This window comes from Mesoplodon mirus, assembly GCF_964341445.2.
Source record: "Mesoplodon mirus genome assembly, chromosome: 7".
In the NCBI taxonomy this organism is placed as follows: Eukaryota; Metazoa; Chordata; class Mammalia; order Artiodactyla; family Ziphiidae; genus Mesoplodon; species Mesoplodon mirus.
Window position 1 is genome coordinate 12,119,473 of NC_138983.1, and position 25,024 is coordinate 12,144,496.

The 25,024-nt window shown below is 46.1% G+C and overlaps 1 protein-coding gene across 3 annotated transcripts; it reads right to left on the reverse strand.

Moving 5' to 3' along the window:
• Positions 1-121: 121 nt before the first annotated feature.
• ZDHHC5 (zDHHC palmitoyltransferase 5) lies at positions 122-23,841 on the reverse strand. 3 transcript variants are annotated; one of them, XM_082626678.1, is made up of 12 exons: positions 23,528-23,841; positions 19,250-20,446; positions 10,765-10,886; positions 6,825-6,982; positions 5,890-6,062; positions 5,632-5,734; positions 4,938-5,029; positions 4,368-4,500; positions 3,775-3,898; positions 3,249-3,358; positions 1,923-2,782; positions 122-1,493 (listed from the first exon to the last, which is right to left on the reverse strand). In XM_082626678.1, the coding sequence occupies exons 2-12, from the start codon at positions 19,351-19,353 to the stop codon at positions 1,328-1,330; spliced, it is 2,145 nt and encodes a 714-aa protein (XP_082482804.1). In that variant the 5' UTR covers positions 19,354-20,446; positions 23,528-23,841; the 3' UTR covers positions 122-1,327. The 3 variants fall into 3 exon arrangements, with proteins under 3 accessions (XP_082482804.1, XP_082482805.1, XP_082482806.1); XM_082626679.1 differs by lacking the exon at positions 23,528-23,841 and adding an exon at positions 23,307-23,452; XM_082626680.1 differs by lacking the exon at positions 23,528-23,841 and adding an exon at positions 18,482-18,560 and having other exon boundaries at positions 19,250-19,337.
• Positions 23,842-25,024: the final 1,183 nt, after the last annotated feature.

A 25,024-nucleotide genomic window follows, 5' to 3' on the forward strand; every position in this document is an offset into this window, starting at 1 on the left:
AGTCCTGCTTAAAGATGGACCAGGACCAGAGACACTTATGAGGTTTTCCTTGTAACTAACTTCCCATCAGAGATCATTCACCCTGCCTTAACCACACAAAATAACACAAGTCAGGGGGAACTGGTTAGATCAGGATTTCTTTTTATTCCTGTTGGTTTAAAATGGCTAATCAGAATAAAAAATAAAAGGGCTTCTGTTTAGAGGCTGGGGTCTCCCCTACTTAAAGGTTAGAACCCAGGTATCCCCTCTACCCAGCACCATACTGAGGTGGGCTGAGGGGTAACCCCCAAGGGACAACTGAAGGGGCCTAGGCCTGCCACTCCTTCTCTCTATCCCGTTTTTGGCATGTGATGAGAAATATTGCTTTTTGGATTCTTCTCTCCCGGCCTTGAATTTTAAAAATAATGTCAACCGTGTGAGTTGGGGGAAGGCTTTGAGGGGCCAGTTGAAGCAGCCCACCATAATCCCTCTCCCCCAAGAAGGGGGGATTATCCAATATTGTTTCTGGAGCTCAGCCAAGCTCTTGTCCTGATCTCCCCACCACCACCACCAAAGTCATGGGGCTGTGACCCCTTCCCTGGGGAAACTAAGTGCCAGTGAGCCTAGAAAACAAACTCTCCTCTCCAGGTCCTTCCCTCCTCCGACCAAAACCCCACCCAGACGCGCCTGTCCCTGGGTTTCTTTCCTGGTCACTTAGCACCAACAACATGGGGTGCTATTTCCTTAGATGGTAACTGGGACAAAGAGGGAACCACGGGGAAAAGGAAGAGTTCGATCGATGTCTCCCCTCTTTTTCTGCTGGTCTGAGGAATAGGAAGAGTAAAATCCCCCTCCTTATACATATCCCTCCCTCATTTTCCCATCCCAGGATAGATATATAATTTCTTTGATATTTATTATTTATATATATATATATATATTTATATATATATATATATATATATATATATATGTACACACACACCTGGTAACGCAGAAGAGGAAAAAAATAGAATCCGTAACAATAATAAAAAAAATTATTTCTGGTTTAAAAATGATCTGGTTCCCTCCAGGGTGAGCAATTGCACAAATGTCCACTGAGTCTGGTCCAGGTGTTAAGGAAGGGAAAGGTCTTAAAAGGTGAAGGGGGTTGCTACCCCAGTCTCAGGGCCCCAACTCTCCAACTCCCCAACCCCACTGCATTTTATAAAATGTCCTCATCCTCTTGGAATCGGTTGTTTAAAAAATGTCCATGCAGGGGAGGGGAGCCCCTTGAGGAAAGGAAGGTGGCCACCTGGGGCCCTTTGGTGTAGGCGCAGAGGTGTGGGGGAGGGGAGCTGCCCAAAGCTCACACCGAAATCTCATAGGTGGTGCCACCCACCCCTGACACCTTCTTGACTCCTCCCCTTGTGGGGCTACTGAGAGGTGGCTGGCCTGGGCCAGGGGAGGCTGAGCCTATATTCTTGGGCTGCCCGTTGGTTTTGCTGTAGGCGGTCTTGAGCTGTACTTCATCTCTGGGAAGAAAAGAAGAGAGAGGTGTCAGAAGTGGGACACGCAGCACCGAAAAAGGAGGTAGTTTAAAAAGTTAAGAGAAAAAAATGTGCTTTCTACATATATACTTTCTTACACAAAGATTCCCTTTTATTTTACTGCCCTGCTTACAAGCAGCCTGATTCCCTCTCCTCTACTTATTCCTTTCACTCTCAGGCAAATAAGTTACTTTTTAGGAAGACAGGACTAAGAAAAAAGTATTAATCCTCAGTCTCTTAACAGGAATAGCCCATGAAGGCAGCTGGAATAAGAGTGAAAATGAAGGGCTATCTTACAAGCAGGATAACCCTGGGTCCACTTGCACTAAAATGTACAAGTGAAGCCCTGACACCTTCTGCAGGGCACTACACTACTTTTAAGTCCATTGGGGGCCAGGATGGACTAATACTTACTTGGGTGTCAGTAATGGCTGCAAGGCCACTTCCTCTGTCTCAGAGACACCAGATGGGGCTTTTTGGCTGCTGTAAGACATAGATCGGCCCACGTAGGGGGCAGTTGGGCCTGGTTCAGGGGACCCTAGTCCCCGGCCCCTTAGCCCATCTGGCTTGCCAAAACGGGGGACAGCTGGGCGTCCCAGTGGAGTCTTGCCCAAGGGTGATCTCTTCGAATCATCTGAGGAGGAACTAGTACGAGGGGCATGGCCTGAGCCTGGTGTTGACTGGATGCCTGAGTCCCCCAAGCCTGGTTCTTCCTCACGGCTTGGGAGTGGGGGTGACTGGCGTAGCAGCTTCTCTCGTTCCTGGAGGGAGGCCACAATATGGCGCGACAGATTGTCGTACCGGACTGGTGAGGGCTCTCGGTGCGTTGGGCCGGTTGGCACCAAACGTGGGTGCCTCTCGGCTTCCCGTTGCTGGGCCAGCCGGGCTGACAGGAAGGGAGAGGTGTAGCCTAAAGGTGGGTCTGGCTCAGGCCCTGCCTGCACGGACTCAAAATCAGGGCTGTCTGAAGGAGTGAGCAGACTGTCGTAAGATAGGCTTCCATTACGTGTCTGGTTGGCCAAGCTCTTATAGGAGGTGGAGGTTGTGCCCTCTGAACGAATGGACTGCAACTGGCCCAGCTCAAAGCCTGTGCCCTGGGCTGACTTGAGGCTGGAGGAGCGTGAGCCACTGGACAGTGGATCAAAGTGAAAGCTTTTGCCAAAGGTGGGAGAACGGAAGCTCTCTGGCTCCAAGCTCGGCTCTGAACGGTAGCTGGGATGACGGCTGCTCTCCGCAATTGAGGTTGGCTCCTTCAAGCTGTCCCCACGACTCAACTGAGGGAGAAAAGCAAAGCAGGTTCTTAGTGCTCCCCCTCTTGTCCCCTCTTGGGACACTAGGCCCCAGAGCCCAAGGAGGCAGTCATAAACAGTATTTGCTATGTGCCAGCAATATGCTTAGAATTTTCACATGCATTATCCTGTTTAACCCCTAAAGTAAATCTGTAAGTAGGAACAAATGATATCTCGTTTTAAGATGCAGGAAATGGGGCTTAGAGAGGTTAAGGAACTTCTCTGTGATGGCACAACTGGGTTTTGAACTCAGACCTGACGCTGTAATCAATGCTTTTATCTATTATGCTACCGTGGCCTCCCTTGGATGAAGGACAAACTGCCAATGCTACTACTAAGCCAATAATTAGTAAAATGCCTTTCGTTTTCTTCTCTTCCCTCTGCTGCTTCCTTCCCTTCCCAGAACAGCTGGCATACGTGACAACCCTACGTCTTAGAGGGTACTCAGTACCTTGGCGCTGGAAGAATGAGGCATGGCGGCTGATGTACTGCTGCTGTAGCCCGGCCGGTACTTGTACATGGTAGGGGTGGGGGGGCTGTCCTTGCCCAAGAGGCTGCTCTCTGCAGGAAAAAAGGCCCAGGGAGCACCACTTTACAAGCTGTTCTCTTAACCTGGCTAGAGTTCCTTGAAGTACAGGGGGAGAACAAGGTAGGAAAAGATACACCAAGCAAAGGAACATAATGATTTTGCTGAAATCAAGACTACAGACTCATACCAGCCCAGAACACAGAGTGAGTGAATGTACCAAACGGATCCCAGAATGTTCTCTGGTCTGTCCGGATGCTGAGAGTACACACAGACACACAGAGATGTCCAACTCACTGCCAATAGTGAACTGTCATCCCCTTTCTCCTGGCTGGTTCAAGTACCACGTGCTGGGTTTTCTCAGTCACAGCACAAGCATTACCTCCCAGCCCTTGCCTGTGTCATCTCCCCAGCTAACAAATAACACTCTCACTCCTGCTTCTGCCCTTACCCTCATTAGTAGCCAGGCTGAGGTGTGTCCGTAGGCCCGCGTAACGGCTCAGGTCTGGCTTAGGAGGGGGTGGAGGTTCAGCATCTGCAGACTGGCTTTCTGTTATCTCCAGGCTTCCTTTAGACTGGATACGTGAGGGAAAATCAGATTTAGAGAACTGAGCGTTAGGGCAACTCAAAGTATGAAACTGGTATAAGAGGGGCACTGGGTAGTCATCACATACTTCTGAACTGGAATTGGAAGACAGGACACGAGATCAGTTTGGGGACGGTTGTGGAGAAAGAAAAGCTTTCAACAAGGGTTTCATTCTGTCACTTACTTGTTTATTTTCACCAACAACTACTTGTTGAGCTCCTACCATCTATAAGCTGCTATGTTAAGTCCTATGAAGACATGCAAATGAATGGACTAAATTTCTACTGTCAGTGAACTTACAATCTAATGGGAAAAAGAAGATATGTGTTTAAGTAACTTTAACACAAATCAGAAAATGATAAATACTATAAGAGAGATGTAAACAAAGCAAGTTTCCATCTCTTTGCCATGGGTGAGATCCCCCAAGTTACCTAGCTTTACTTCCCTAAATTCCTCACCTTAGTTCTCCTCAGCTCTCCCTGGATGCCATTGTCCATGATCTTCACAGTTATCTGCCCATCTGACACTTCTGGCCGAAGGAAGGGTGGTCTGATTACAATTGTCTTCTCTTTCTTTGGTCTCCCCAAATACCTGAGTGTCAAGAGTGAGAGGGCTTTCATTCATTCATTCATTCATTCATTCACTCCAAAATATCTAATGGATGCCTACCTTGGGTAGAGCAGTTTTACAAATACAAGAAACAGTCCTACCAGGCCAGGGAAAAGATCAGCATTGAACGGTTTTATTTGATTCTATGAAGAACAAGAACAACAGCAAGACCAGGCCTATGGGCAGATACACCTAGCTCAAGGCACTCGAGTAAATCTCATCCTCAGTTCTCCAAAGAGAGTAACATAATATCTAAAGAATACAACTGAACTCACAGGGTCCGTTAAAGGATGGCATGCCTCTCCCTTGCAGGCACTTCCCATTCTAAGAGAACCCTCCCTAAAAGGCAGCCAGAACAAACCCAAAGAAGACAAAAGTTTTGACCAAGGGTGAACACTAGAGCAAAGGGGTAGGTGTACCTGGGTGCTGGGGAACTGCAGAGTACACGGCTGACATTGTTACAGCAGCCATTAGTGAAGGGGTTCACACCTCCCCGGAATTTACCCGTAACCTAGAGGGAGGGAAAAAGGACCAGATCAGTCAAAAAATGGGACCTTGACCTCCAAAAGCCAAAACACAAATCAATGACAAATTATTGTGCACCCACTATCTGGGAGATATAAAAATGAGTAAAATACAGTCCTACCATAAAGAAGCTTATACTTGTGACGACTAAGAATGGGAACTCCAGAGTCAGGGTCATCGGTTCAAATTCTGGGTCCACTCATGGTAGCTATCTGACCCTAAACATCAGTTTCCTTATGTAAAACTGGGATAAATAGCTCTCTAAATATTGAAAACTAAGATAACATACGTAAGAATAAGCAAGTAAGGTTAGCTCTTGTTATGGGCACAAAAATAATTGTTTTCCTTTAAGCAGGACTGTAAGCTTCTTGAGGGCTGGCCCAGGTCTTTCACTGTTTCTATTACCTCAGAGCCTAAATTGACCAGTATACAGCAGACATTCTATAAATGTTTGCTAACTAAGAAATGGCCCGTTCTCATGCTTACATGAGGAACTTGGACACCTCATCATAAAGAGTATACACTAACGAGAGGGCCAAGAGACACATGCCCTGCTCTTCAGGGATCTCCCATCACTTCTCCCCATACCTGTTCATTGGTTGTACGTCCCCTAGCCACCAGCACCACGTGAAATCCCGTGAGGCCAGCTACTGGGATGAAGAATAAGCCAGCCACACACATCACTGCCATTCTGAAGCCAGACAATCAAGGAGAGCAGAGCAACGTGATCTCACCTTTCCCAGCCCACGCTGTAGCCATCTTCCCTTTGACCCTCACTGCCACAGGACTCAACTTTCTACACGCTTCCCCCTCCCACTCCTGCAACCCACAGGCCTTGAAGGATACGTGACAGCCGTGCGGACCCCTGAGAGTTCCTCCATGTGGTAGAGGACATAAAGGAGGCCAAAGCCAAACACACCCATAATGTGGGCTGTCAGGGAAAGGAGGAAGAGGAAGAAATAACGGTAGTTCCGGCGACCAATACAGTTGTTCACCCAGGGGCAGTGATGATCAAATTCCTAGGAGCAAAATGAGACAGACTGAGCGGCATCCTTGGACCATGGCACTAGACCATTTCTGTCAAGCAGAACAAACAGCAGAACTTAAGTGTTTCTTTTAATAACCTGTCATCATGTTCACCATTTAGCTACAAAATTTAAAAACACTTCATGCAGTTTATCTTGCTCTATCAATCTATAAGGAAGACGTTCCAGAGGTTGATCGAAGGCCAAGGCCACCTCTCAAAGTTTATCCTATGTGACCAAGGAACTCTGAGAGGTACAAATGTCAGAGGCTTTGCAGAAACATTAAGATTCATGAAAAAAGAGGCTTGGAAGAAAAATCTGGCAGGCAACTGCTTACAGCTAAGTAAAAATGCACTGAAAAAAAGGGTTAAAAATAAAAGACAAGGAATGCAGAAGAAAGAAACAGAATTGTAAAATTTGAATGCAACAGCATGATGAAGTGGAAGGAGTGGAGAACACTAAGCAGGTCAAATAACTGAAAAGATGAGCCAAGGGATGGAAGGCTGGGGCTATGACTTATGGTGCTGGGAAAGCCTATGCCTACCCACTGGGGCTCCCTCCTGTAACAGAATATTTATGCTCTACCTCTCATGCGTACATCGTTGCTAACACTTTCTGCCAGAGCTAGAACACAGCCCAGGCAGTCAGACAGGGCTATAGTTTCATCCATGGCCAAGAATCCACTGGACTCAATTCTTATGCTGTGGGTAGGAAGAAGATAACTTAGGTTCAGCTTACCCCACCCAGAGTTCTTACCTCCACACAGTTGTCACAGACGCTGCAGTGGGAACATCGAGGAGGACGGTAGAAGCGGCAGGTGGCGCACCATTTCATGCGCACCTGGATGCCCTTGATCTCCACTGTTTTGTAAAGGGGGGCTCTGAAGTCATCCTCCTTGTCTTCATCCTCTTCAGCTGTAAGGAGTAAAAGTTAATGAAAAACTGACTATGCTAGAACTGTACTAGGCACTAGGGATGCAGTGATATTTAAAATATGGCCTCTGCCTTCGAGGAATTCACAGTCTACTGGTGAGAGAGACTAGGAACTAGTAACTCTGATACGGTGAGATCAGCTCTATGTACAACACTATGGAAACGCAGATGAGGAAGCAATTTATTCTACACTGGGAAATGAGGTTTAAGAATATGACTCAGAGGTGGCTCGTTTACGGATATGCTGATATTCTTGGTTTACATATTATATTTCAAAAGAAATAGACACTTTATATATCCAAGCACATCTATAATGAGTTTGCGTAATAGTTCAGCATCTACAAGTACACGCCTGAACTACAACAATCCGAAAGAGGAAGTAACGAACTAACATCAACCTTTTTTCTACACACAGACACCCTTGCCCAAAAGATCTTCCCCTAGTTCCCTATATACATTTCAGTACTGTTTCTTGGTTGCAGACATTCTCTTTACCTGAATGCCCTTTCAATTTTCAGCTATCAGAAACTCACCACCCCACTTCAAAACTTAAAGGACATCATTTGCCTTCTCATCTATAGTGTGCAATTTTCATTTTTTATTATTAATCTAAAAAAAAAATACCCGTGAGAAGGAAAAATTAAGTAAGTGATGGTACAGGAATTAAAAGTTTTCAAATGTACTGACTTAGGGAAATGCTAACAATGTGACTAAGTGAAAAAGTACAAGGTAAAGAAATGTACAAACAAAAAGATCCCATTTTGAAAACAGAAATAAAAACAGACACACATATATATGCTACAGATTTATGGTATATATAAATAAATATTGTATGTATAAATCTTCACAATATTGATTGGAAGGAAATATACCACAATGTAACAGTAGTTATCTCTGGGCTGGGAAATTATAGGTGATATTTACCTTTTTTACACTTTCTATATAATGAATATTCACTACTTATTAAAATCTTTTTTAAAAAAAGTTTTTTAAAGGAAAAAAATTCAAATGCTACTTATATTGAAATATCTGATTCTTCCACACTATCGTATCAGAAGTGAGCTTTCTCAAAGTACTACAGTTCTTTGATTACTCTTTAAAGTTACCACAGTGTATTTATTTCTGTAAATGTCTTCTCTATCTTCCCTTCAAGACCGAGCTATTTGACCATCATAATAATCATCCCAAATGACCGTATCATAATAATCAACAAATATTTGATAAATGAACATTAAACGCTCATTAAAATAGCCTTCCTTGGCTTTAGGGACTCAAAGCACCTTTTGTTAATCTAAGCTTTGAAACAAAAGTCACCATGCACAGTGACACAGGCTTTGTGAGCACAATGAATTTCAGAAAAACCTCATCTCACTGAAGTTGCTATCCCAATCCCACCTGCCTCACTCTTACAAGGTAACTTCACATTTGAGAGAAAAATGAGATGTCATCAGTAACAACCATCATCAATTCTCTTTCTATCTCTTATTCCACTAATGCTGGTTGGTCCTCACTCTCACCTCCTATTCCAGAAACAGCCTACTTCTGTAAGCATAACCCTACCAACATGCAGAGCAAAGCATCTCCTTCTTCCAGATGGCCACTCTTCAATCACCCTCTTTCATCACCTCCTGCTTCTCTCTTTTCTGGTTCTACCTCCTCATGCTATCAACATGCTGAAGTCTTCTGTATCATTAAACAAGCAAACAAAAACTCCTCCCTCTGCCCTAAGATATTCCATCTTCTGCCTTCTCTGCTTAACTTCCTGAAAGAATAATCTTAATACTCATTGACTCTGCTTCCTCATTTCCTATTCACTGCCTTCCAAACCATTATAGTTTTGGTAATTTAACTGTCTCTCTCCCGCATACATACATAAACACACTATTAAAACTATTCTTGTTGGGAATTCCCTGGCAGTCCACTGGTTAGGACTCAGTGCTTTCACTGCTGGGCCTGGGTTCAATCCCTGGTCGGGGACTAAGATCCTGCAAGCCATGTGGCCAAAAAAAAACAACAATGAAAGCAAAAACAAAAAACAACTAGTCTTGTGTGTGTGTGGTTTTTTGTTTTGTTTTTTGTTTTTTTGGCCACACCACGCAGCACGCGGGATCTTATTCGTTCTCCAACCAGGGATGAACCCAGGCCCCCTGCAGTGGAAGCGCAGAGTCTTAACCACTGGAACAGCAGGGAGGTCTCAAACTATTCTTGTTAAGATCACTAATTTCTTAGCCACTAAAACAATGGGCAACTTTGAGTTTCCATACTACTGGACCTAATTTCTGATATTGCCAACCATCAGCTACTTCATGAACTCTCCTCAGTTCCCACTGTGTCCGGTTTGTCCTCCTCCTAACTTTCCTTGCTCAGTCCCTCTTCAGCGGCTCCTCCTCCTCCTCATTATTAAAATGTCAGTGCTGGTCAGGCTGACTTTCGTTCCTTCCTAATCTCATTCTACTTTCTCTAGACAATCTTACTCCTGTTGCTTCAAATACTACATGGCTGAGGACTCTGCCATGAGTCTGACTATTCAACTGCCCATTGGGTAACTACCTGAATGATACATTAAGTATCTCAAATTCAACATGTCTAAGATGCTCTGTCTTCCCTCCAAACCCACTCAACAGTCCTATAACTTGAGTCTTGGTTTATAAAGAACCAGCATACAACCTATCTTTTAGGTTAGGAACCTTGGAACTACCCTAGACAATTCCTTCACCCTCTCACTCTCCCCTAGTAAGCAATTAGTAATGAAAAATTCTGCTGGGTCTACTAATGAAAAATCTGTAAATCCAGCTTTGAATTCAAGTTCTCATCTGGTCTGCATTATTGCAATAGCCTCCCAAAAGGTATCTGTACATTCTTATAAGAATTATTATTGTAGGGCTTCCCTGGTGGCGCAGTGGTTGAGAGTCCGCCTGCCGATGCAGGGGACACGGGTTCGTGCCCCGGTCTGGGAGGATCCCATATGCCGCGGAGCGGCTGAGCCCGTGAGCCATGGCCGCTGAGGATGCGCGTCCGGAGCCTGTGCTCCGCGACGGGAGAGGCCACAACAGTGAGAGGCCCGCGTACCACAAAAAAAAAAAAAAAAAGAATTATTAAGGTAAAAGGAAATGTGATCCTGTGATTCCCCCAATTAAAGACGTCTTGCTATCCAAAGGAAGAATTATAATCTATTTAATTGAGCACATAAAGTCTTTTACACTTGGCTCTGGTTTATCTCTTGCCCCTTCTGGCCCCACCATGCATTCTAACTTCCACCCACTGAATTCTGCATTTCACAGCTACAATTCTGTATATGCTGCTTCCTCTTCCTAGAATGCCTTTCCCTTCCATCCTCTACTCAGTAAAGTCCTTCCTACCTACCTTCAGCAGCATTTCCCCAATTTATCTGGGCAGATATATGTGCCCCTTTCTAAGGTCTCAGAGAACCTTTCTCATGCTTCCATTACAGTTTGTTTTCACACTGTCACTCTCTAATTCATCTTAGATAGTATCAAACCTAGCAACAATGCCCAACCCATGTGCTCGAAATAAATTTCTGCTGAATGAGTAACTGAAAATCAAAGAGTTGACCCAAAGTGGATCAGATGCCTAGAAGTTATGACATATATTCCTAAGATCCTGACTTGCTTTTCATCATTAGACTATAAAAGTATCCCAAAACCTAAGACTCCTAAGGCCCCAGACCAAATGTATAAATGTCCAAAAATCATTCTTTTTCAAAGGCAGTAAGATATTTCCAAGAGAGAGGAGGGAGATCTTACCTCGAGGGAAAATCCCTGGGTCCATGAAGGTGGCCATGCTGAAGTTGGCCAGCACAAAGAGAAAAACAATCGCATTGTAGATGGGCACTGCAGGTGACACGTAGAGGCTTAGTCCTGGACAGCTGCACAGATAATAAAGAAAATGAGGGGCTGCCTCTAACACTTTGGACACCAGCCACATAAAAAAATCTATAAAGATTCAGGGACTGCCCTGGTGGCGCAGTGGTTAAGACTCCACACTCCCAATGCTGGGGACCCGGGTTCAATCCCTGGTCAGGGAACTAGATCCCACATGCATGCTGCAAATGAGAGTTCGCATGCCACAACTGAGAGTTCGCATGCCACAACTAAGGAGCCGGCGAGCTGCAGCTGAAGACCCAGTGCAACCAAATAAATAAATATTAAAAAAAAAAAAAAAAGATTCAGTCCCCATACCTATATATAAACCTTGTGTGGTTCACCTTTGAAGTCTCAAATTATCTTTATCCTTCCCAACAAGTGGGTCTAGTTTCCCACAGAAATACTCATTTTAGGACTTCCGTAGTGGTCCAGTGGTTAAAAATCTGCCTGCCAATGCAGGGGACACACGGGTTCGATCCCTGGTCCAGGAAGATCCCACATGCCGCAGAGCAACTAAGCCCGTGTGCCACAACTACTGAGCCTGCGCTCCAGAGCCCACGCACCACAGCTACTGAAGCCCGCCTGCTCTAAGAGCCCGTGCACCGCAACTACTGAAGCCCACGCGCTCTGGGGCCCGCAAGCTGCAAGTACTGAGCCCGCACACCACAACTACTGAAGCCCATGTGCCTAGAGCCTGTGCTCCGCAACTAGAGAAGCCACCGCAATGAGAAGCCCGTGCACCACAATGAAGAGTAGACCCCGCTCGCTGCAACTAGAGGAAGCCCGCGCGCAGCTACAAAGACCCAGCGCAGCCCTAAATAAATAAATAAATACTCATTTTTGATCAAGGTACAAGACTCATAACCCACTAAAGTCTGTGTTCTTCAAATTCATTCTTACCTCGTGGATCTTTCCACATGTTTTGGACTCTGTCCTTACCTCCTTTTAACCAGGCACAAGAGCTAGGGACTAAGTATGTAACTGACACCAGCTGCATTCCCTTCTCTGGAACAGCCTGAGGCTTCTGGACCCCAGCCATGCCCCACTGACCTGCACATTCACCCAAAGCATGGGACACCACCTGCCTCTCTGGCTTCTCTTCCCTCCTCCCAGCTGGCTCTGAACTACTCTCAACTGCCTAAAGTCTCTCCAGATACATTATACATCAGATATCCCTGAGAATTTTATTCAACTAGAGGTTAGCTCTCAAGGTAAAGAAAAGGAAACCACTCACAGGTAAGGAAGGGCACCAAGACACAGGACTAGACCCCGAGATGAATAAATGAAGCAGAAGAGTGGAGGAGCAAAAAAAGGGAAGACTTCATCAGACCAAAGCAGCCCCAAATCCTGCAGGAAAAAGAAACTGGCGGCACATATCCAAGATTCCACAGGGTTCAAATCAAGAGATATGCTTTAGGTAACTTTTCCTTGACAAAATAGTGACCTAGTCCAGGATTAAGCTCAGTTTCTGTCAGGATATATGTCTCAGGAATGCTGCAAGAGCTCTCCCTTTCTCTGAAGATGGTTCCTGGGAGCTGGAAGTGTCAAAAGAACGTGTGATGTGCTGCTTGCTTGGTCAGTGGTATCAAACACCCTCTCTCCTGTCTCAGCTCAGGAAGAACTTCCCATAACAAGACAGTGGCTAAATACCCTAATCTGCTTTGTGGCTGAGAACTTAATCTCCAGAATTAGGCCAGCATCTGTCCCTGTTCCCTTTATCTAGACCAGTGGAAGGAAAGGAAGAATTCACTGAAGGAAAGGAAGAAGGGGCCAGGAGAACAAGACAGCAAAAGACTCCGGAGAATTAATCCACAGCAGTCCTGGATTCTGTTGAGAGGTGATCTGTCTCCATCAAAATAAAAAGCACAGGGCTTCCCTGGTGGCAGAGTGGTTAAGAATCCACCTGCCGATTCAGGAGACACGGGTTTGGGCCCTGGTCCGGGAAGATCGCACATGCCATGGAGCAACTAAGCCCGTGCGCCACAACTACTGAGCCTGTGCCCTAGAGCCCACGCGCCTAGAGCCCAGGCTCCGCAGCGGGAGAGGCCACCACAATGAGAAGCCCGTGCACTGCAGCGAAGAGTAGCCCCTGCTCGCCGCAACTAGAAAAGGCCCACACGCAGCCACGAAGACACAGTGCAGCCAAAAATAAATAAATTTAAAAAAATAAAAAGCACAGCCCTGAATAGTGATTCAGGACAATTCGGAAGAACTGAGCTCCTCAATGAAAAATAAACTAATGATAAGAAGTAAAACTGATTGTCACAAAGCATCTCACAAGTCTTTACCAGCACCATCTATCTATTCAAATTCCATTTAGCCATTCATTAAAAAAAAAATTTAAGTAAATACTTATGATGTGCCAGGCTTTTTAGATAGTAATTATCAATTAACTCTGCTTCTCTTTATGGGTCAGTACATAGTTGGGAGACAAAATAATGAAGCTAGGGTGCAGGCAGTGATTTCAAGGAAAAAACAGACCTTCAGTCACAGCTCCAGTTTTATTCTACCAAAGTCTCCTATGGAAGCCTCTTCCTCTGGGGGTTCTTTCATTCAAAAAAGATGTCCCCATACCTTGGCAGGGTTTGGGGTAGAATACAAGCAAGAAGAGTCTTTACACAGCCCCACCCAAAGCCTGACCTCCTAAGCTCCTTAAGAGGGAGGGAGAGAAACTGAAAACCAGTCATCCAGGTCAGAGCACCTCCCTAGTACTTAGCTGTCACTTTAATTTCCACCCAGGGAGAGGAGAAAGGGTGTGACTCACTTGACTCCTACAGCCTGGGAAGATAATTAGAAGGGAAAAAGAAATGAAATCCTTAGAACACTGAAGTGTCCGTGATTTAAATGTCTCATTCCTAGAATTGGCTACGTGGCCTCCTGAGCTTCTGAAAAAATAAGGGTACCTCCATCTCTGAGGGAAACTAAGGTGAATGAGAATGAGACATCAGCCCCCTTGCAGGCCCAGATGTCAGTCTTTCTGACCCCATTCTTTCTCCAGTTTCTGCATTTCCAAACAAAGCAAATCACTCCATTTCTCGGACAGCCTGCCAATGACCTGCCCCTGGATAATGAACTTTACCCCTACAACCTTCTTGATATCAATCCATCCCATCTGAAGTGTGTAACTCTAGAATCAAGTTCCAATATCTGTTGCCAAAATAAAGCCTACCCTCACAGTGGCAGTATCTGGAAATAATGCAAATAACTCAACTTCACAGGCAACAGCCGCTCCTAGAGTCAAGTCAAAGACCATTGCTTCCAACCTGAGCACTCTGAGGGGACATCCCACCAAGGAGAGGCCTGTGAGACCAAAGCCTGCTCCCTCTGTATCCCACGTTCTGCTTGGCTCCAGGAGAGGCTTGCCGTTGCTACAGAACTTTGCCAGATTCCTAAGTGACCACCCCAAGTGGCCCATCTGAATCTGTTGCCTTTGATGGACGGAGAAGGGCTGGGCTGAGGAGCTGCTGGGCTCGTCCTTAGCCGATGGCGATAATCACAGAGCTCCAAAGCAGAGGGAGTGGCCGTAGCCCAGAAGGCTGGCTGACTCACCAATGAGACTCCCAAACCTACACCATCCCAGGGAGAACAGGCTCTCCTGCCCATCCCTTTAGCACTCCTGTTTTCAAGGCCAAATAAAATTGGGAGAGTGGGTTTCAATACCCACACTCCTGCAAATCTGTTTCCTAGCCCTCTCTAACTCTGCCCGTTATCAAAAATGGATAAGTTCCTGGTAAGAAAAATAAAGTAGGAGTCAAGAAGCTTTGGATTTTAACCCTGTCTTGATCAATGCTTTGCTATTGTAGCCTTAGGTAATTCACAGGAAACTCTCCAAGCTTGTTAGCTCAGCTACCTAATACAGATACGAGAATGAAGGACACAGTGTCTGAAATGAGCCTAGAATTCTTTTTAAGCCAGCTGGTTTAACACTGAGCATTCATGGGAGAGAAGAAACAACAACAAAAAAAACACATTATTAACTATCTCCATCATCATCAATTATCATTCCAGCTCCACCTTCATCGCTAACTCCACTTCCTCTCCTCTGAACTACTAGATTCAAGAACATTTAACAACAGAGGCACTTCGCTCCTAAAGAACAGGTCTATGCATTCCTCCCATGCCTAGCACATACTTTGCCTATGTGTATGAACACTGTGACTAGTGTTCTTTGGTGATGAGGCAAGGCTAGAATGAATATCCCACTTCTTGCCCCTGGGGATCCTCAAGATTCCAGAGGAAAACAGTCTCTCCCCTTCTAGTGGATAAATTTCTCGTAAAAGACTTGATTTGTCCTGTCTTACCAGACTTTCAAGCAGCTGAATACAAGATATAGGACTTGGGCGCTTATTCCTAGGTGAGAAAACAACGTGGGGAAGAAAAGAACCACCACTGCTCAATTAATGCCCTAAATCACGAGGCTGCTCCCACTCAAATCAGGTGCCAGCACCTCTGCAGTCATGGAAAAAAAAGGCCAGAAGGGAGAGTCACTGAGGTTGCCCAACTCTGTGGATGAAATGCTTGAGAGGGGATAGAGGCAGAAACTGTAATGGAGAAAGCTCTTTCGTGGATGGGACACTGAAAAGACCATCATGGATTTCTGGACAACCCTGACTTATCCTTCCCACAGAGGATCACTTGCAGCGGAGACTTTACCCCCATGTCCTCCCCATCAATTTTATTTTATTTTAAGATTTTTTTTTGATGTGGACCATTTTTAAAGTCTTTATTGAATTTGTCACAATATTGCTTCTGTTTTATGTTTTAGTTTTTTGGTCACGAGGCATGTGGTATCTTAGCTCCCCAACCAGGGATCGAACCCGCACCCCCTGCATTGGAAGGCAAAGTCTTAACCACTGGACTGCCAGGGAAGTCCCCACCTCATACCTCATCAGTTTTAGAAACAGATATATGGGAAACTAGCTGACTTAACCCACAGCTCAAGGAGACTTTAGGGGATACAATTCTGCGATTTATTTCAAATGGTATTGCCAGGAGCCCTAAGAAGGTCTCAGGGGTCCCCAGGAAGGCAAAGAGGAGATACGCAGTGTCTGGGCCTCTATGCACCAGCCTCACTTGAACCAGAGCAGCCCTACTCTGACATTTTAAATACTGGGGTTCCCCAAAAGATCTCATTTGAAAAAAAAAAAGGTCATATTTCTTCAATAAATTGCTCTAGGTCAACTTCCTCATTATACACAGAAGAAAGAGGTCCACAAAGGTTAACAGACTTTACCAAAATCAGCTTGTCCCAAACAGTGCTTACTCCTCTCACCTGGCACTGCCCCCCTGCCAATCACAAAAGGAGACTAAACTAAGCCAGATGAGGGTCCAGGCCCATTATCTTAAATGCAGTGTCTGTTACCTAATGGGGACACTCTCCTTCCCAAATAGTGAAAAGAGAAAAGAATTAACACAGGTTCCCCAATAACTCCTGCCTAGTTTTAGTACTGGACAAATCCTGTAAATGAGAGGGACGGGGTCAAAAGGGGAGACCTCAACTGTTCTATTCGAGTTTCTCTGGGGCAGAAGAGGATCACCATTTTTTTGATGACGAAACCCAACTGATAATTTCTGCTCATAGCCTTCCCTACTTGACAAAGAAACACGGAGGGTAAATTGTTCCTAATTAGTGGAAGCCCACATGCCTCCACTAATTATGTCTGCCAGCTGAAAGGGCTCTTCCTCCTACTCCAGTCCTATAGGTCCCAAAGTAATTCTCACCTGGGGTTTATACTAACGTAAGAACAGACAGTTGTAGCCTAGTGAAGAGAACAGGAGGATGACAAAGTAGCTACAGGTTTAAGGCCCCAAATAGGAGCTGGTTCAAAAAGCGCTTTCCTCTTGTCTCTATCTGAAACCAGTAATTCTTTTTTAGGTGGTATATGGTTTTAAACACAGAACTGAACATCAAAAGGCACAGAGCAGTTCTGGAGAACAGTGGTACCTGAGCCCAGGTGTACACTTGCAGAGGAACTGCTATGGTCAGATGGCGAGGAAGAGATGAGAATTTCAGAGGTACCAAGAGCTAGGTAAGATAAACAGGGTATTTATGTCTCCCCAAAGTGGACAGGGGAAAGCCTAGGGAGGAAAAGACAGCCCAGAAACGTGTCCTGAGGAAACTGCCAGGGAGAACTCTAGCTAAGACTTAAGGCTCTTCTAACTTTGGGTTGGAGGCAGTATTTCCAAATAAGAGTCAATACTGTCCTCCAAAATTCTTTGTCCTGGGGCTGAGAGACCACGGGATAAGGAGCGCTCCCTGCTCTTCCAGCATCAGGCAACGGGGAAGCAGGTTAAATAGCTTCAACTATCACTGAGAAAATGTCTATGTCAGGACAACTCTTTGTGGCAAAACTGGTATAACCAGCCAAACACTTCAATGGTTCCAGATTAGCAAACTAAGAACAAGGTTTCTGCTTGTCCAAACTCAAGAACAGATGGGTTGAAATAGAAACCACTGAGCCAGTTCCCCAAATTTCCTAACTTCCCGAAGGCTTTGCCTCTTAAAGGAAAACAGACCCTCCCCAATTAAGCAGGTCTAAGGGTGTCAAATTGGTGTTGTACTTATCCCTCCTGACACAACACCACAACAGCTATAAAGATACTAAGATCCCATATAAATGTCCCTTGGTTAAAATGCTGATTCCACTTAGTGGTCATAAGAGCAGGCACCAAAACAAGTCTGACACTGAAGACTCACTCCTTATGAGTAGGAGTGGAATCCTTGAGGGTTTCAACAGGTATGCTCAGGCTGAAGAGCTGGGGGCCAAAGAATCTATGACTTCTACTCTTTAGAGGAAGATGTGGGAAGCAGGATGATGCCCATACCTTAGATAATAGATTCATTCTTTCCTTGTTTAAAAACTAAATAGGAAAACATCCTATTTACTTTACTTTTGCATTATTACTCTTTTGGCCAAACGACCCATAGTTTTTAGAATTCCTTCTGGCATCATAGGGCTTCCCTGGTGGCGCAGTGGTTGAGAGCCCGCCTGCTGATGCAGGGGACACGGGTTCGTGCCCCGGTCTGGGAAGATCCCACGTGTCGCGGAGCGGCTGGGCCCGTGAGCCATGGTCACTGAGCCTGCGTGTCCGGAGCCTGTGCTCCGCAACGAGAGAGGCCACAACACTGAGAGGCCAGCGTACTGCAAAAAAAACAAAAAAGAGCTCATCATGCCTTCTGGCATCATAAGCTCTGTTTGGGTGGAGGTGGCGAGTGCCCCTTCCCTCCTGTCTCAGATTTAATTTCTGCCTGTACCCCAGCAACTCCTGCTCATTCATCCTTCAATGACTCCAAACTGCTTTTATTCCCAGCCACGTCAATTCATTCTCTTCCTCTTGCCAGCAACCTCACACTGGCTCTAAACAGCACCCCACCATTAGGTCTGAGCCTGAATCACAGCAAAGTGAACTCCCCAGAAACTCTAGCATGCTCTGATTGTTCCAAGAGCTACAACTGGAACACTAACTCAATGACTCAACAGTTTAAGGCTCAGAAGCCTGGTACTTGTTAATTTATAAACAGGTAACGGCAAAGACGCTTGCCAGGTAGTCGACAGCTGAAATACCAGGGAAAAGGAAAAAGATGTAAATCACTCACGTCTCCTCCAGTAACAAGCAGATGATGAACAAAGGCTGAATATCCTAAGTGGGAAATCTTTCGACACCAACTGTTTTTCCTAATAGGACCAGGGAATGGGAGAAATGACTGTCATTCCCTTCAGCAGGAACTAACGTAAAGGAAGTGTTCTAGAACTCTCTTCCTAAATAAAACTTGCCCTTTCCCAGTGGCCTTCCCTTCTCCAGCCTTTGGCTCTTAAGAATACAGAGAAAACCATCTGAGTAACTCTAAGAGCCCAAACCATCTTATTGGTAGACCTTCGAAACCAATTCTGAAATTCTCTAGTACTCCCAGTTCCCACAGTCTCAAATCTAAGCTTCAGATATCCTGGGGAAAAGCCACTACTTTTTGAAAAACCTTTCATCTAGTCCAGTTCTCTCACAGAACTGACTGCTTAGGCTGCTTCAGGACTCTCTGGTGATTCCCTCCCATTTCCTTCCTAGCGCAGAATCATCTAACGATGAAACTGGGTAGGAAAATATGAAGACATCTGTGATTTCAAAGGAAGGGAGGCAGGGGAAAGTAGAGGAGTCAGCAGAGTAAAATTCCTAACAAGGTCGAGAGGGTAGGCCTGTTCTTACTCTTCTTGCCGCATCTCTGGGATCTGGATTTACCTGAATCAGACCTCAAACTCTCCCAGTCACTTGCCTTTGCAAGTAAGTAGCCAAACTCAAGAGGAAAAATACCCCCTCGCCTCCCATGGATCCCCCCCACCCCCGCCCATACCACTACTGGGAGAAAACTCACGTAAAGGCAAAGAAGAGGGTCGTAGCTCCCACTAAGAAGATGGCGGCTGCCGAGACTGGAACATACTTGCTGGGTTTGAATCTCTTTCCAGACTCCGCGGGCATGTTGGAGCTCTGATGGAAGATCTGCCCTGCCGCATAGCCCAGGCCCACACAGCGGCGGAACAGACAAGAAAATGGGATGAGGGAGACAACGGCCAGAAGAGTACAGAAGGAAACCAGGGAAGCAGAAAATTTAGAATTATCACCCTTCCCCCTCCCAAATAAAACCAAAGGTCAAAAGATCTCAAATGAAGGAAAGCACATGGGAGGGGGAAAGGTGATTCCAGATGACGAACAACCACCTCCCCAGAACAAGGCAGAAGGAGAGATTAAGAAACACAACTTGTACGGCTTAAAAGTTGGAGACACACAGTAAGCTGTACACATGAATATGGCTGCAGGAAGAGGACATGGGCAGTCAGACAGATCAAGGAACAGCTCATGGAGGGAGGCGAGTCTTCCAAAGGAGAGAAGGGGAGGATATCAGGGTAGGACGGAACACTTCAAGCAGGGAAAAATCCTTTGGAGGAGATACTACAGAACCTCCACGACTACCACACTTCCACAAAACGTGAGCAGCACCTAAAAGAGGTGTTTCTATTTCAATCCAAGAAGGAACCTGGCGCCCCTTCCAGCTTTAAAGAGAAGCCGTTTTTACTGCAGTCTTTGTCCGTTTCAGGCAGTTTTCTCAACGCCACCACTCCCACACCTTGACTTCAGGGCTTGTAGTCTGGCAATGGTGGTTTAATTTTATTTACTTTCTCTTGATGGTTAAAGCTGGGCAGCAGCTGTTACAAGGTTGAGTTGTAAATCCTTTTCTTTGAAGCAGGAGGGAAAACAGAGAGAGAGAGCGCGCGCGCGCACGCAAGCTTGCCTGTCTTCAGTCTCTCGTTATTCCCAAACCCTTTAAGGGCTCCTTTTCCTATGGAGTTCATGCACAACTAAAGGGAAACATATAATCCCTGAAGCCATGTTCTTCCCAATAAGCAAAATAAGATGGAGAAATCAATTCCACTCGATGATACTTTTAAAAGCTACTGTGGATGAAAGCAATGTTCCAAAGAGGTCCCTATTTCCAGGTTAGTCAATGTCTGATCTTTCTTCTTCAATCTTGGGCTTTCTGGATGCAGAGTTCAACGGTGTTACAGTGCCTCATCTGGAGAAAAACAAATATCTTTATCAGAGAAATTTTTTCATGGCATTTCTTAAGACCAGCAAGGCTAAAACCCCACAAGCTACTCTGTTAAAAAGTGCCTTTTGAAAGAAAGATGATTTTCTACTTCACTATGTGTTTGTGGGAAAGGACTGTGAGTTGGGAGGACAATGGGTTCAGAATTCTTCACTCTTCTAAGTCCTCTTCATATTGAAAAAAGAAAAACATGGCTTCAGCTGGCCTAAGGTCATCAAAGAACTAGCTCTTGACACAGATGGGGCCCATCTCACCTGACACACAGGGGCAGTAACAAATACCAAGAATATCAAAATCTAAAAACAAACAAAGGCACAGCAGTGAAGGGCAGTCCTAGAAAAGAGACTTGTCTTTGAACAAAGAGAATATGTATTGCTACAACGAAAAAAGAAAAAAGTAGGACAAAATTAGGACAGTCTCATTTCCTTTCTGTGTATGTCTCTCTCACTCTTACCCTTCTATATTTTTTAGTTATAACCTTAAAGAGGCAAAAGCTGAATTTCTGGTCTTCTGAAATAACTCATGAAAGGACCTGGATGAGAAATGTCCCTGCACTGAAAGGTGAGATGCCCTCTATGAGAAACTGAGTGAACAAGGTCGGGGTGGGGGGGTGTGTGTGGCGGTGCTGGTCTTTTTCTTCCCAATTCAACAGTTTTTTATTCCTACATTGGCCTATTAGGAAGTCAAGGGAGCCCCACCTTCCCTTATATGATTAAAAATAACAATTATTTCTGTTGATGGTAGTAGCAAAATAACATTAGCACTTTGGATTTTATAGGATGCTTTTCATCTAGTGATCGCAAAGCGTTTAACTCATTATCTGGTGACACAGTTCCTTATCCCACTCGGTAAAATTGAAGGCTAGAGAACGCCTGAGGCCATTCCACTGAATGACGTGAGCAGTCAGGTTCAGAACCCAAGAGTTCACAGGCCCCTCTGCCGACACAAACCCTTTCTACCTCTTTCTCATCCACTACACTACCTGCTCAGTGATGACAACTTGGAATCTGCAGACCAAAAATTTTACTTAAGGTTTTTTTCCACCTAAGAGGAGTAATAGCTTCCTTAATTCCAAAGGCTGAAATTAAAATACCAGAAGTTTTGAATAGTGAAATATGAATGTACCCTGGAATTTAGCACTTCCTCTCTTTTGTGTGGCATGAAAGGCTAAGGCGCCTTCCTTCAAGATTCATTCATTCTCTCTCTCTCTCAAAAAAAAAAAAAAAAAAAAGAGTTTTAGAGGGTCAAACAGCATTATTAGAATAGATTGATTCCTACAGGAATCAAAGCCCAACTTTCTGAATTTAGGCTTAAGTAACTTTGTTAACAGTGAGAAGCAAAATCTTGCTTTACAGACAGTACTGTTAAAGTAAACTTGCCCCTCAAAACCCCAAAGATTAGAGAAGATGGACAATTGCACTGCTTATATTTTATCTAGGGTAGGATATCATTTAAACACCATATATTATTTCAGATTATATTTTCTGACAGGAGAAAAGTCACATGGGCTAATACTGCCAAAGTAATTCAGAGACATAAAAGGCCACGGCATCTAGGGAGTACAATACTGGGAAACAAAAGATATCAGTATCTCAGATGTTTAGGGGATATGCATTAGAAGTGACAAGACAAAACCTAAGAATGTATTGGGTATAATAAAGATGCACCAAGGCTTAGCAGAAGGATGTACTGTGGGTAATAGGGATGAGACTGCAGGGTGAGTGTGGTTCATCAGAGCCAGCAGTCTGGATCCATACCAGTATGAGAAAGGTGTACAAGAATGTGTATGACACATTTCAGGCTTAATCTATGGCATAGGAATATGTATATATAAAACAAACTATAGACTATGTGGTTTCAAGGCTTTAACAAAGGTTTAATACAAGTACCTCCTTAAAGGGGTAAGTGGACACGGCAGCATGACTGAGAGCAAAAGTACTGTTTGTTGAAATAAGGTGATATAACAGTATAATACAGTAAATGTGAACACAGTTATCAACGTTTCATGGAATAATCCACATGTCAAGATACTGGCTGAAGAGTCAAATAGAAGTTTAATATGGGTATTATCATCTTATACCGAGGTACCAAAGTACATGGCAATATAAATCTTGTAAGCATTTAAAGAACGGGTGATAATGAATATTCTGAAGAGATTTAATATAGTACAAAGGGATACTGGGATAAAAAGATAGAGATGCGAATATAAGGTCAACCTAGACAAGATGGCATTAACCAGTAAGTGAAAAATCCAAGGCAGAAAAATGGTCTAGAGTATAACATATAAGTGATCCTACACCTCCTTTCATAACACTGTCACTTTCTTACTTCTCATTTCAATGTTTTCACGAGGCCAAGTGGGTAAAACACTTTCTGCCCTGTCCCATAACAGATTCCTAAAGGTTAAAAAATGGCAAATATATTCGAGTTCCCACTTGTAAAAAGTACAAAGTACTAAAAGCGTGGAGCTCCCGGCTGGTGGGGGTAGGGGAGGAAGCGGACGGATGCGAAAGAACAGGTAACAGGATGAGGCTTGAGCCAAAATAAGTATCAGAAGAATGGGGCGAGGGGACGTGAAACGCAGGGAGGGAACAGCACCCAGTCCCCAGCCCGGAGCCGGGGCACTGAGAAACACCGTATGGGGCAGGGCTGGCCGAGACAGACAAGACGGAATCCGCGGCAGCAGGGCCCACTGGGGCTGCGGGAGCAGGCTGCGGGAGGCGACAGAGCCTCGGGGCGCAGGGCCGGGGGCGGAAGGGGCGGCGGCTGGGCGCCGGGAGCGGAGGGACCGGGGTCCCGACCTAGGACCCGGCGGCCCGACACTAACCCGTTCTGAGCCCCGGCAGCCGTGGATCCCCGGCCTCTACTCGTCGTCCGTTTCCGGGGCCCAAGGGTCCCGCGGCATTTGGATGACCCGGCCCGGGGGAGGAATGGGGCCTCAAGCTACCTCCCCCTCCTTGGTCCCCCTTCCCTAGAGGTCACTCTCCCCTCCCACCTTCCTGGCCTGGCACTTCCGGTTCCGCAAGGACCCGTGTCCCGAGTACTCACCCCCGGCGCGGTTCCCGTTACCGCTGCCGTCGTAGTCGCCGCCGCCTCTCAGCAGCGCCGTCCGGCCTCTGAGAGGCAGCGCGCGGCCCCCGCACGCTCCACGCCCGCCCCGCTCCGCGCGCTCCCGCCCGGCGACGCTCGTCTTCGAGCCGGCGCGCGGCCGTTGCCCTCAGTGCCGGGTCTCGAGCCCTCCCAGCGTTCTCATTGGCTCCCTGTCCCGGGCGCGCGCGACATGTCGCGCGGGGCACGTTTCTCTCATTCATGCGGCTCGCGCCGCCGCGCCCGCCCCCGCTCACTCTCCCATTCACCCATAGCCCCCACCCCAACTCTGCTCTAGGGCGTGCGCGCGCACCCCGGCGACCGCGGCGACCTCGCGGCCTGATTGGCTGCAGGAGCACAGCGCCGTACCACGCGAGAAAACGAGAACGCGCGCGCAGGGCCGTCCGGCTCCGCAGGCAACTGGGAGAGGAGGCTGGGCATACTGCGCAGGAGTTGGAACTGGGGAAATGGCCGAGCGAATATTCCTTTTTCCTGCATCCTGCTTTCTACCCCTCCTGAATCGAGGCAGAAATCCTCAGAAGTAAAAAATAATTATATGTGTTTACTGAAAGTACTCAAGAACAAGCAGCTACCCTCCCGTTCGCCAACCCCCCCTCCGATAAGTATGGTACAGTCTAGACAGGCTTCTGGCGTAACCAATCATCCACTGGCCCCTGCGTCTTCCTGCTTCAGCCCCTTCATGCATTGGCCAACGGTTCGGCCACTTAATAGCCCTCCCCCAATCCCTCCCCCCCTTTTTGGATGCCGAAAACTTTATTTAAATCCATCTTTATGGAGCAGTCCTCAGTCTGAAGAGTTCCCTGGTACCAGCAGAATCCCAGGGTAATGGAAAGGTCTGGGCTGCGGCTTCCGCAGGGAAGGGCCGCAGGGACTGGAAGAGTCAGTGGGGGCCGAAGCTCCTGCCTAAGGCACGGGAGGAAGAGGAAGGAGAGCGGTCGCGAGCCTTGGAGTCGTAGTGCCAACCTTGGAAGGAGGCGCAGGGAATGCGCGCTGAGGCGGTGGCAGCCCCCTGGAGTGAGAGCCGGCTCTTGGCTCCGCTTAATTCCCTTAGTGTTTCACCGCAACACAAAGGCTGGACGCCCCCAAGCCTAACCTCTCCCAATCCGGGAATACAGACAGGAAGGAAAAGGTTCTCTAGAAGCTCCAGTCCCTGGCGAGCTGCTGGCCAGCTCTACTTAGTTCACAGCGCCACATTTTGCCCTAATTAGCCCAATACAGATGTGAACCCAAGAGCAAGGCCCGGTGTTCTCTCATTTCGCTCAAGGCCATTTCTCTTTTGAAAGCTGCTCTGGCTATTACATAATAGTCTTTCAAAAAAGTGTTCCACCAGCCACTTCTCTGAAGCCAAGGTGTCTCACCTGTAAAGTGTGATTCTAAATCCTGTGGTCTGTCCTCGGCTTTGGTGTCAAATGTTGATGGCTTGACTGTGCTCTGATA